This window comes from Ammospiza nelsoni, chromosome 25 (assembly GCF_027579445.1).
Source record: "Ammospiza nelsoni isolate bAmmNel1 chromosome 25, bAmmNel1.pri, whole genome shotgun sequence".
Classification (NCBI taxonomy): domain Eukaryota; kingdom Metazoa; phylum Chordata; class Aves; order Passeriformes; family Passerellidae; genus Ammospiza; species Ammospiza nelsoni.
Window position 1 is genome coordinate 1,125,001 of NC_080657.1, and position 12,500 is coordinate 1,137,500.

A 12,500-nucleotide genomic window follows, 5' to 3' on the forward strand; every position below is an offset into this window, starting at 1 on the left:
TTCTGTCATTTCACATTTGGTTCCTCATGAACCCAGAATAAAACCAGAACAGTTCACAGCCCCATTTCTGTGCCATGCTGCTTTGGCTTTTATAAAATGCCACCTTCCACAGGCCAGTTTAAAAGAATATTACAGTTCTAATCCAGAGTTTTCAGCCCCAGTAATCCTGCTGTCAATCAACTGTAAACCTTTTAAGAGCTGCATTAGAACAAGTGCAGAATTAATCTGCAATTATTTTTCTCAAGTTAGTCCATGAACACAGAACTGAACTAAGGGAGGGGTTATGTGCGCTGCTGTATTTTAAAAGCACCCTAGCTGCAGGAAATTAAAATAATATGGGCTGAACAAATGAATGAACCTTGAAATTTAGATTGGTTCTCAAAAATTATCACGGAAACCCCCCAGAAAAGGTAATTTCAATTAATGGAGGAAAAAGACGAAAAGAAATAGACCCTGCGTAGGTTTCACGGTCTCTGCAGTAAATGCAGCACAGCTTTAAGACTAGAGAAGAAACTCAAGGATTAAAAACAAAATACCAACGTACGAATACAGCCCAACTTCTTTTAGCTATGAATACCCTTTAAAACCTCTAAAAAAATCTCAATAAACACAGGGGCAGGGTTGTTTATTTGCTTTGACCGTGGCCCCTATAGAGCATGGACAGCTCAAACCCGGGCTGGCCCCTCAGAGCCCTTCGGCCCCTGTCCCCCCGCGCCTGGGGGGCCGCGGCGGTGACACGGCCCCGCGTGGGTCGGGACCGCCGGGGCCGGGGCCGCTCGGAGCCCCGTGAGGAGCCCGGGCAGGGAGCGCAGCCCCGGGGGCGCCCGCGGAGCTCCCCCCGTGCGGAGTCCGGCCCGGAGCCGCTCGATCCCCGCGCCGCCGCCCGGGCCGCGCCGCCGCGGCCTCTTCCCGCCGCCATTTTCTCCGCGGCGAGGAGCCTGCGCAGGGCGGGGGCGGGGGGGCACGGCGGCGCCGCGCGGGGCAGCGCGGCTCCAGCGCGGGCCTGCGGCGGGGCCGGGCGGTGCCCCCCGCGCCCCGGCGGGGCCGCCGCGCCGCCCGCCCGCCCTCAGGGCCCCCCGGGCCGGCACTTACGCGGAAGAACCCGGCGTCCATCTTGGCTCCTCCGCCTCCTCCCGGCCGCGGCGCGCGCTGCCGTCCCGGCGTGCACCGCGCGCCCCCTCAGCCGTGCCGGGGGTGTGGGGGGGCGGAGGGAGGGAAGGCGGGAGGGAAGGCGCGAGGGGGTGGGCGGAGCCAGGCACGCGCAGCGCAGGGTTTCCCTGCGCGGCCTGCTGATTGGCGGAGCGCCGGCGCGCGCGCGGGAGCCGGGCCAATGAGAGAGCGCGGCTGCTCCGGCGCGCTCGCGCGTGGGGAGAGCGACGGTGAGTCACGCTCTCGCGAGATGTTGGCCCCCGCAGCTGTTGCCGATGTCGGTGTCTCGCGAGACATCTCCGGTGCCCTCACGGCCGCGGCTCCCTCAGGGATGGCGGCGGGGCCGGGCCGGATCGTGAGGGCGCAGCCGCCTCAGCCCCCGGCAGCGACCCCTCAGCAACGCCCCTCGGCTCCTTCCCGGAATAACAGAGGTCACTGGGCGCAAGGCAGGGCTCCGAAGAGATCACAAAGAGTTGGGGTTGGAGGGGGCCTCTGGCGATGGCCCAGCCCAGCCCCTGCCCAGGCAGGGTCAGCAGGTGGCACAGGGACACGTCCAGGTGGGTTGGGGATGTCCCCACAGAGGGAGACTCCAGCCCTCCCTGGGCGGCTGTTCCAGGGCTCTGCCACCCTCATGGCAAGAAGTTCTTCCTCACGTTGAGGTGGAACTCGTTATGTTTTATTTTATGGCCATTGCTTCTCGTCCTGTCCCTGAACAGAGCCTGGTACCATCCTCTGAGAGCCCTTGGGGATATTTTATCGGTTTATGGGGTCTCCTCAGCCTTCCCTCCTCCAGAATAACCAGGCCCACCTCCTGCAGTCTCTCCTCATCAGGGAGATGCTCCAGACCCCGATTCATCTTTGTGGCCTCCACTGGACCCCCTCAGCAGCTCCCTGCCTTTCTGGTCCTGAGGAGAAGCCATGAGCTCTCCAGCCCATCCCACTCCAGACAAACTCGTGTGACTGGTGTGGGTCACTGCTCTCTGTGGCTCCTTCTGGGCTGAATTACAGACACATTCTTGGGAAATAAATTGGTTATTGGGCTCAAGAATAAAACCCAAGGGAAATAATCATATTTTATCTGCTTAGACTTGTAATGATCTAAGTCTTGCATGGCCAAACTTGGGACAGTGCTTGACTCGGCTGCTCCACAGCCCTGGCACTGTGGATGAGGGAGTTTAGTAAAGGCGACAGCTGTAGCTGGAATTGCTTTATGTTTCTGTTGAGGAACAAGATTTAGAGCGCGTGGGAAGGCAGGAGGACACTAGGTGGAGCTCCATGCTCTCTGCTGGGACAAGGAGGATGGAAATCCGGGGGAGAGCTGAGTTTTGGGGTCAGCACTCACCCAGCAGTGAAAAATTAAACATTTTACCAGAGTATCTGAATCAGTGAAATTCCAGCTGGAGGATCTGACCTGCTGAAGATCCTGTAGAACTTTCAGGAGGGAAAAACAACAATTGATTCTTGCAAGGCAGGGCCAGCTGAAGGGGAGCATTCCCAAAATCTGTGAGCTTGGAAGTGGAACCTGGGGGCCAAATCAGGACAGGCTGGATCAGCCCTGATGTTCCCAGGGCAGGGAGAGTGTGGGATTGTTCCTGGAAAGCTGAAATGCACAGCAAATGGCACAGAGCAGGGATTTTTGTTCCTTGGGAAGGTGTTTTGCTTGCTCAGCACTGCTCTGGGTTTGGCTGCCAGGAGGGGTTGTGGGGCCTCCCAGGAGGTGCCAATGGGATGCAGATTTTAGTGGTATTTGAATTTTTCAGCTGGAGCAATGCTGGTGTGGCCCTAGCGGCCAATTCTGCTGCCAGCAATAGTAACTCTGTGAAACTGGAGCTGCTTGCAATAGTTCTGCTTTCTCTGCTTGTGAGCTGTGCTGGCTTTAAACAAAGCAAATAGAAAGTAAACAAAATGTGCTACAAGTAGGTCTGGCTAGGGATGTTAAAAACAACAACAGTAAAGATGGGCTTATCTTCCCCAAAAATCTTGATTTTGATCCCATGGAACTGCTCAGAGAACATCCAGAGATAGAAACAGAAAACCAGCTCCTTTATATTTTTTTGGAAAAAGAATTAGATGTGCATCTGCTGTCCCTTTTGAATTCTTAAATCAATTCTCCCTGCCACAAAAAATAAGGTAAAGAACCTGGACAGGAGAAATATTCACAAGGAGATTCAGAAACTTCACAAACAGCTGTCTCAATATTTGGTTTGGAATCCAAACCGTGCTCCAGTTTCAGCCAAAAAAGAATATGGCAAAGTAATTGAATTTAGTTTCTGCACAATAAAAATTACCAGCTAGTTAAACCGACCTGCACAAGAGATCCAAGCTTATTGGAAAAAAGTACAAACTATAAAATCTCAGACAATCTGGCAGTGAGTGTGTGACAATGGTGCTCTGTGTTCCCAGCCCGTGGGCTCTGAGTGTCCCTGGGAATTCCTTTGTGCCACTGCTGCACACCCACAGCCCTCACACTCACAAAACAGCCTCACTTCGGGTTGGTTTGAGAATAAAAAATGGCTAAAAATAGTTGGGCTGCACCAGGGAACAAAGCCTTGCAGGGTGAGTGGCAACTGGGGCTGCACTGAGCCTCCCCTGCTCTGTCCAAGCTGGTTTTTCTATTTCCATGCTTATTTTTGTCAGTTAAAGAACTCAGATTTTGTGTTAGACTGAGCATTCTAACACAGCTCCAGCCATGAACGTGGATTGAGAGTGAAACCCCTCAGACACCGAGTTCCTTCAGAAATGGAGAGTTACAGAGTTTATAGAAACAGTTAAAATACTTGAAAATAAGAACCTGTACATATTTGAGATTAGAAACATGAAATATGAGCAAAGATAAATACAATTTTGATACCTCCTGTACTACCCATCAGGTATAAAATAATCCACAAACCTCTTGCATGTAACTCGTAACAAACTCAGGTCCCAGCTGGGTTTGGGGCATGTCCAGACTTTCCCTCCAGTTCCTCAGCAGAACACAGAGGGTGCAGAGTCTCTGAGGGAGCAAAAGCTCCACAACACCTGGGCATCTTCTCTTCCTGGTTTATCCAGACCCAGAGGAGGCCTCACTGCCATCCTAGACCTCCAGCTGTCATTTCAGTCACAGCAGAAGTGTCCAGACCTCTGGTTTTTGCTCCCAAAGCTGGGAACCAGGGTTTGTCACTTCCCAGAGGGAATACCAGCTGGCTGCTGCTCCCAGGGCAGTCCCAGCTCCATGGGGTAACAATTCCATCTCTTCTCTGGCAGGGAGCTCCTGGTTACCTGCTCTGCAGGTGGATGTCCACGGGGATGAAGGTCACCGAGGGCTGCTGGGCCAGGCTGTGGCTGCTGTGCCCCACAGGAGGTGGCACTGCCAGCTTGGAGCCCTTGGGTTCCAGCTCCCGCCGCACTCGCATGCGCCTGGCAAAGGTAAAAGGGGAATTGGCTCCTGGGCTGGGCTCTCCTCTCCCAGGGGAAGTTTTGGGGAGGTTCCCACACAACACAGTCAAACCAAGCCAGGATTTATCCCAAAGGTACCAAAAGTCTCCCAGAGCATGTGAGCTCTGAGAAGTGAGGAATCAAGCTCTCCCTGTGGCAGCCTGGGTGCACACTCACACCTTCCCTGCACCACCAGGAATCCCTAAAAATAGCTCCCACCATGCAGCCCCCATCAGGGAGCTCTTTGTGCTTCCTAAGATCCAGCCACAGAGCCCTGACAGTGAGATTCACTGCAATCAGCACTTCAGTGCTTAGATTCTCCTGGAAATTTTCAGCAGCAAGCCCTGAAATGCTCTGTGAGCTGCGAGCAGGGACTTTGGTTCATGCTGCTTTGGCTTGGTCACGTACCTGTTGTATGTTTTCAGGATGAGCAGAACCACTGTGAAAATAACAATCACCCCCACCACGATGGCAGCAACTATTGCTCCAGAGCCTGGGAGAGAAGCAGGAAAGGAAAAAAGCCATGTTTGCAAAGTTGTCACTGTAGTGTTTGAAGTTTGATAAGTTCAAAGTCCACTTAAAACCAAAAAGAGCCACCACCCCAGTCCTTGCCTTACTTTGATAGAGATTGTGTTCTTGGGACTTTGTGGTCACATTCACTGAGAGCTGAGTGTTATTGGTCAGTGGCGTGGCCATCGTCATCTTGAATCGGCTGCAGAGGGGAAAAAGGAGTGAATTCCCAAAATCTTCACCCAAATTTCACACTGCTAATTAGGCAACGTCCCACCAAAGGCTTGCTGAACCGGGGTTCTTCATATTTTCATTGTGGTGGAAACCTGGCCCTGCTGAAGGAATGGAAATTCAAAATGGGTATGATGGAAACTTTGGTACAGTCTTGGGCCATTCGCCTCAAAATATCCCCTGGTCAGTGGTAATAGAAAAAAATAAGGTACAAACACAATAATGTATCTTAAGTGCTTTGGGATTTTAGATTATCACCTCTGGTTGAGATTCAGATCACTGAGCAAATGAGTGTGGAGGTTTCTGCATCCAGAATGCAGCAATGTCTTGAGGGAAGGGAAAAACTCATCACAGAAAGGTTTAAAACCTCTATTATTAAATAGAATTTAAAATAGCTTCATTCATCAAACATGGAGAAGAAAAACCATTTAGCTCCTTCACTTGGAGCTCCAAAAGTGTCAGGACAAACAGCAGCCCCTGAATATTGCAACGTGGCTGTGGCAGGAGGTTGTGAGTTCAGCCCAGTGTCAGCTCAGGTCTGTTATTGCAGTGGATGAACTTCCAAGGGCACAGCTGAAAACATGCCTGTGTTTTGGTGGGTAAAACTGAATCTGGAAAGAGCAGCAGGGGTGTTTGCTGGTTTTAAAAGGGTTTTCCAAGTGTCCCTGGAAACCCGAGCCATTAAAGGGCTCCTTCAGGCCGAGAGGGGTGTGAGCAGCACTTCAAAGAGCCCTCTGGAACCAGCTCAGCTCCCAGTCCCAGTTCTGGAGCTGGGACACTCCAGCTGCCCCTTGAACAGTAAATTATCCTTCAGAACTTGATATGGAACTGAATTCCCACTCCAGATGCTGCTCAGTACAGCCAGGCAGGGCTCTGGTGCTCCCTGGGATATTGTGGCATGGTAACTTCAATTTTACACAGCACAAGATAAACAATAGCTAGAAATAATTCAGTGGAAATCAGTTGGTAATAAAAATTAATACCAATTAAAAACCTGCAGAGCAGGTCAGTGAGGAATGAAAGGGATCAGGAGGCAGCAGGAAGGGAAGTGGTTGGTGTCTGACTAGGATGCAGGATCAGAACTGCAAGGGCCACTCTTCAAATCTCCAATCCTCTCAAGTTAAAAGTTTGGTTTTCTTCCTTTAATCTAAAAACCAAAATAACTTTGCCACAAGCCTGTAACTGGGTCATTCTCCTATGAGTGAATGATTCCTTTGTTTAGCTAAGGCCAAGTTAATTCAGCAACATGAGCATCAGCTAAAATATTTTGTGTTTAGACTCTGCCCAGCCCTATTATCCAGCACAGGGCTCACACCTCAGAGGGACCTGGGAGCCCCAGAGCTCAGGGACAGCCGTTCCTGTCTTCCCACCCATCCTCCCATATGGAAAAGGGTTTCACCAATGGCAGCAGAGGCTCAAGAGACTCTTCATGAAAAGCTGAGCAAGTGTTCTATGGACATAATTCAGAAACAGCCACATCCAGCTCCCACCCTGTGGCTCCTGACTCGGGCACTGCAAATGCCAGACCTACAGAAGCCTTTTTTTCCTCCTCTGGCTACCAAAATAAAAACTCCATAATAAATAAGGCTGAATATTTTAATATTAAGCCATGAAATATTCATCCTTCCTACCTTCCCTCTCAAACCACCTTGGGAATGGGGAGCTGTTTGTGCATGAGTCACCCAGACCCAAAGAATTTTTATTGTCGTAGTGAAACCACCTGTTTATGAAAGGGATGAATTTATCCAGCAGGCTGCACCAATCTGAGGTGCAGTTTGAAAAGTACAGCAGGTTGAGATTTTTCTGCTTTGTGAGCTGCAAGGTCAGTGTCTCCAGCCAGGGTGGAAGGTGCCAGTCCTGCTCTTACCTGGAGTCCCAGCTCCATTCCTGCCCTGTGAATCAGCAGGTTACACCTGACCAAGCCTCTGCTGCAAGAAAGACCCAGAAAAGCCCAGCAAAATCCATGGGAACCTACTGATTTTCAGCCTGGGCTCTACTCTGTTCAGAAAAACATTTGGAAAATCAGGAGTGCTGGATAAAAGCCATTCAGCAGGGGAGAAGAAGTGGACTTTGATACAGTAATCACAGGACATTCTTTGTCCATGACACAGGGCTGCACTTCCCCCTGTGCACACACACCTGCCTGGCCTCTCAGAGCCTCTCATTCACTCTCACTCTCCACACTGCTGGTTATTTTTGCATCCCCACGTTATGGAGCTGGAAATGTTTCCATAAAGTTCAGCTTTGGGCACGTTTCCATTTCAAACACCTTGGCAGATACAGGGGATGGGTTGTTCTGGCAAGGGGGGCAGTGCCCCCTTTTCCAAAGCCTCCCTTCTGCTGCCCCTGCCCTGCTGGGCTGGGTTTGTTTGTGAGGAGATGGGGATCAGAGCTCACCTGGCAGCAGCACCTGGCAGTTACAGCAGAGGGGCCACAGGGAACAGAGGGGATTGTTTGAGGGTTTTTCCTGGGTGGCTGGACTTGGAGAGGCAGCTCCCTGCCAGGGAAGGCAGGTGCTGGTTAGGAGGACACAGATTCAGAGCTTTCACCTGGGAAAAGGTGGGGTTTGCATGGAGCTGTTCCTGCCCTCACCTTCCCAGCACCCCGGGAACACCGCCAGGGATTGAGGCAAGCTGTGATTTCAGGGAGTAGTGAAAACATTATGTCCTTCAGTGAGACCTGGACGTGCCTGGGTTTACCTTGAGAGGCTCCAGAAAGGGAGGAAGGAGGAAAGAAAAGCCCAGGTTGAAAGTGGCCTGAGGCAAACAACCCTCCCTGTGTGAGCCTGAGTGTCCCCCTGTCAGGGCTGCACCTTCACATGAGCATTTTCTCAGGTTCTGGCATGAGCTGCCCAGGCTGAGCTGCTGCTAAAACACACATTAAAAGCAGTTCATTGCCTTGCCAAGACAGAGGGGCACAAACTGCAGGCAGCTCTGGGCAGTAGCACCAACTAAAAACCCCTCAGTAATTTTACCTGCCTGCTTTAGATCATGAGAGGCACCAAAACCCCTCAGCTCCCACAGGTGACAAGAAGTGACAACAGGACCCCCAAAAGGAACACCCTCATTTCTAAAGCCTGGAAATATAAACTTGATAGACTTCTGTCACTGACTCGTCCAGAGCAGTGTCTAAACCAGACTGTGAACTGCACATTGCCCAATTAGGTTTTCTTTAAAGCCAGCAATTAAAGGGTCATATAAAAAGGAGGGAGAGGGGCTTTTCATGCAGGCAGCACAAGGGGGAATGGCTTCCCACTGTCAGAGGAGAGGGATGGGTGGGATATTGGGAAAAACTTCTTCCTTGTGAGGGTGATGAGGCCCTGGCACAGGGTACCCAGAGCAGCTGGGGCTGCCCCTGGATCCCTGGCAGTGCCCAAGACCAGGTTGGACACTGGGGCTGGGAGCACCTGGGACAGTGGAGGTGTCCCTGCCATGGCAGGGGTGGCACTGGGTGGGCTTTAAGGTCCTTTCAAAGCCAACCTGTTCTGTGCTTCTATATGTAAAGAATTCTGTACACAGCACAAAGGCTCCACACAGAAATGCAGCTCCTCTCAGTGCTCAGAGCAGCTCAGAGGCAGCCCCAGGATTTCTTGCCTATTGTTGAATCAGTGAGGCGCCTTCCCTGTCCAGAGCCCGGAGGACACACACAGCAGCTGACACCTCACTCTCGCAGCCTGTTCTCCACCAGAACCCCTTGGCAAACCCTCAGTGCCCCCGTCTGGCACCCACAGAGGGACAATAACTCTGTCAGACCCTGAAGTCACTGGTCTCTGCTCTGCCTTTGTCTCCTGGTTTGTAATCACTAAATCAACCCCTCCTGCCACCCAGCACAATGCACCCCATCAGTGAAAGCTGTTTACAAAAAGCTACGCTTCCCTTAGCAAGGACTTCCTGGGGCATTAAATACATTAATTACCAGGAAAAAACAGAAATTACCATTTAAACCTGTCAGCAGCTTCGGTGTGTTCCCAAATAATGCAAGCAGTGTAGTTTTGTTCTGTGCTGGGGACACTCAGTGAACTGTAACACAATGCTCTGAGCTTTCGAGTTCTGTTCCTGTTAAATATTACTCTGCCAGCTCTTTCCAGCACACTGCTCAGCAGCTTGGAGAAAAAAAAAAATATAGAAAAAACAAAAAAACAAACCACCCAAACCCACAAACAAATAACCAACGACAAACCCATATTTATAGTGCCAGGGTTCAATAAGTCAGGACAAGAGATTCAGCGTTCCCAGCGATGAAAGGACACCGCCGGCGATGGAATGAGCTTTCAACAGCCATGCGGGCTTCCCTTCCTGTGGGGAGGAAACCGCGCCAGAGCGGTCCCAGTGCCGTCCCTTGCGGGCTCCCGATTAATGAACAACTGCTCGAGCAGCAGCTGAACAGAAAAACGTGCGAGGACATCTGCTCTCTATTTCCCTCTGGTTTGGAGGCGCCGATGAAGAACTCGCGTTTCCCATGATACATCCACACTGCCTTGCACACAAACCCGGAGTAACCGCGCTCCCACCAGCGCTTGGAACGGGGCGGAAAGGAGCAGAGCTTTGGGGCAGAAAGGAAGAGAGTTTTAGGGCAGAAAGGTTCCAGTTATCCCCAGTTATTCAGAGCGGTTCCTACACCCGACCCTCAGCCGGCGCTACTCACGGAGGATGCTGCGGGCTCGGGGCTCCGGCGCTGCCGCAGCGGCTCCGGCTCCGTCCGCCCGCCGGGGCTGCGGGGCTGCCCCCGCCGCCGCTCCCGCCCCTTCCCCAGCGCGGAGCTGCCCAGCCCAGCCCAGCCCCGCCCCGCCGCTGCCGCGGGGAGCCCGGTGCCGCTGCGGCCGGAGGCAGCCCGGGCACAGCCCCGCCGCCGCAGGTGCCTCCCCGGGGCCGCCCGGCCCGGCCCGGCCCCCGGCGCCGCCTCCCTGGCCCTGTGCGGGGCTGCGGTGCCCCTGATCCCGCCGGGCAGCGGCCGAGGGGATGGAGGGGTCTGGGATAAACCCCCGTGTCACAGCGGGAGTTCCCAGGCTTTGGGGACAGCCCGGTTTCTGTGGCTCTCGCATGCCCAAAGGTCTCCCAGGCACTTTGGGATCCCCAGGCACATCCAGCCCAGAGTGAGTGGTTTTGTCCACTCGTCAGTGAAATCAAATGGATCAAACTGGAAAGGAATCCTCGCCTTTAACTTGTACTTCCTTGGCTTTATCCTCCAGAGAAGTGTGATCACAGTCCCTGTCTGGATTTTTCCTGTGGACATCGCACTTTAAAAAGGGATCTGTTCCCTGCCTGGGCCTGATGCTGCTCCCAAGGGAAACCAGGAAACCACAGGAACAAGCCACAGCCCTCATTCAGGCTCCATTCGTGGTTTAGGGTTGTCAAGCTGCTGTGCAGGAGATGTTTCCCCCAATTCTCCATCTCAGCTGCCCCAGCTGCAGCCAGAGCCACATCACCCACCTCCCTTAGAATGCAACCTGAAACAGGAGAAAACCTGCTCCCTACAGAATCCCACCTCCCTATGGAAGGCAGCAACAGGGGGGTCCTGATGGTCCATAAACATTTCCAGTGGATTTCTTGGGAAGACCAGAGTCCAGTTGGGATGAAAAATGAGGTCCTTCCTTACCTTGCAGCTCTCCCTTTCCTCCTCCAGAGACATTTGTACCCTTAACACAGCTCATGCTTCACTTTGGTGTCCACCATAGGCTGATTTCCACACAGAACCCACAGAACACAACCACAGAGGCTTTTCCACCAGAAACCAGAGTTTTCAGGTCCAATTATTTAGCAAATGATTTGTACAGATAATGACCCACATTAGTCACTTCCGCCACAATCCCACTGAAGCCCATGCAGCTCCTTAAAACCAGAGACTGAAATCCCAGCAGGGATTACTCACCAATCACCTTTCCAAGGGAATAAATTTCCCTTGATTGATTTCCTTACAGTGACTGTCCCATCCTGCATAAACAAGCAGGAGCACAAGGCTCTCCTGGGAACAGGAGGGGTTTCCAGCCACAAACCTTCCCTGGGCTGTATCTCTGGAGAGCAAAGGGGCTTCTTTCAGCAGTCAGCAGCCATAACTGGGAAGAGGTATGAATGGAAGTTAATAAAATAATTAATAACTAGATTTAAGTAGTACAGGAAGGGAGGCAGCAGCCCCTGTGACCAGCCAGCAGCCCAAATAAAAGCAAATGTGAGTTCCCAAAGCCTCTGTGACAGCAGAGAGGGAGGGTGGGACTTTCCCAAGGTTTGTCCCTCACCAGTCCTAAATTTGTAGCCCTTTATTACCAGCTAGAGGCACACACCAGGTTTATACACTGTTAAATGGATAAATAAATGTTTATACACTGTCACTATAAAGCTCTGCTGTCACCATCAGTGACCCAGTTTGTGGCACCAACCCTGAGCTTATCCCATTAAAGGAGGACCAAAGGAGACTCTGGGATGCTCCATAAAATCCTGATGAAGTCAATGGACATCAAAGGACAAAACATAACTCTGAATTAACTCCAGGCTTACTACAGCATTACCAACCCCCAGGAAGTGACACAGCCTTACGAGGTGTGGAGTCCCAGTGAATTTACCATGGAGCAGGTTTGGACTCCTCCTGGAATGGCTCTGCTGGTTAATCTGCACTTTGCCTGCCCCTGGCAGGGCACACAGAGCTGGAGTGTCTCAGTGAGAACCAAGAGGAAACAGAGATCACAGCAGATATCAAAACCAGCTAAACAGTCATTATGATTGAGTTTGGAACTGAATTGTGAAATCAGGCCCTCCGTGCACCCACAGCCTCAGAAATAATTACCAGACCCCCTGGGAGGGATGAAGGAGCTGAGGTGACCTGTCCCACTAGGAGGGCACAGCTCAGCCTGGCTGCCCTCCCAGTCCCTGTCCTGTGCCTGTGATCCCAACACAGAGCCACAGAGGACAGGAATTGGTTATTTTTATATGTTTTATGTAAGAACAAAGCAGACTGCCAGTGTCTTTGCCACTGCCTCACCCCGATGCTGCTGATGGTTGGAATACGTTCCTTCAGCAGGGGAATCAAACATTCCCTCTGCAAGCCTGAGCATGCCAGGGTGTTCCAGTACAGAGCCTGGTTCAGAGCAGGATTTTAACACTTTAGGTAACATCCCAAACAGTGTTTTCTACTCTCTAGGCCCTGCTCTTGTTTTATGGAGCAATCAGCCCCTGGGACCCTCCCTGGAGCTGTGAGTGATGGCA

At 52.0% G+C, this 12,500-nt stretch overlaps 2 protein-coding genes across 11 annotated transcripts in view; both read right to left on the minus strand.

The window, feature by feature from the left end:
• SRRM1 (serine and arginine repetitive matrix 1) overlaps positions 1-1,198 on the minus strand; it is a 17,745-nt gene extending 16,547 nt beyond the window's left edge. For all 4 annotated transcript variants that reach the window (XM_059488712.1, XM_059488710.1, XM_059488711.1 and 1 more), the window contains exon 1: positions 1,093-1,198. In XM_059488712.1, the coding sequence (XP_059344695.1) occupies positions 1,093-1,113 (21 nt within the window). In that variant the 5' untranslated portion in view covers positions 1,114-1,198. The remainder of the gene's footprint in view (positions 1-1,092) is intronic.
• Positions 1,199-3,877: 2,679 nt separating this feature from the next.
• On the minus strand, positions 3,878-10,045 carry NCMAP (non-compact myelin associated protein). 7 transcript variants are annotated; one of them, XM_059488754.1, is made up of 5 exons: positions 9,949-10,045; positions 9,484-9,846; positions 5,181-5,275; positions 4,972-5,056; positions 3,878-4,545 (listed from the first exon to the last, which is right to left on the minus strand). In XM_059488754.1, the coding sequence occupies exons 3-5, from the start codon at positions 5,263-5,265 to the stop codon at positions 4,404-4,406; spliced, it is 312 nt and encodes a 103-aa protein (XP_059344737.1). In that variant the 5' UTR covers positions 5,266-5,275; positions 9,484-9,846; positions 9,949-10,045; the 3' UTR covers positions 3,878-4,403. The 7 variants fall into 7 exon arrangements, with proteins under 7 accessions (XP_059344737.1, XP_059344732.1, XP_059344730.1 ...); XM_059488749.1 differs by having other exon boundaries at positions 5,181-5,408; XM_059488747.1 differs by having other exon boundaries at positions 9,240-9,846.
• Between the last annotated feature and the right edge of the window lie 2,455 nt (positions 10,046-12,500).

Coding starts and splice junctions, on each gene's coding strand:
- NCMAP (XM_059488747.1), bottom strand. CDS start 9,487: ATGGGTTTGTCGTTGGTTATTTGTTTGTGGGTTTGGGTGGTTTGTTTT. Junction 5,057..5,180: donor AGAACACAATCTCTATCAAA/GTAAGGCAAGGA, acceptor CTTCTCTCCCAG/GCTCTGGAGCAATAGTTGCT. Junction 4,546..4,971: donor ATCCTGAAAACATACAACAG/GTACGTGACCAA, acceptor TACCTTTGCCAG/GCGCATGCGAGTGCGGCGGG.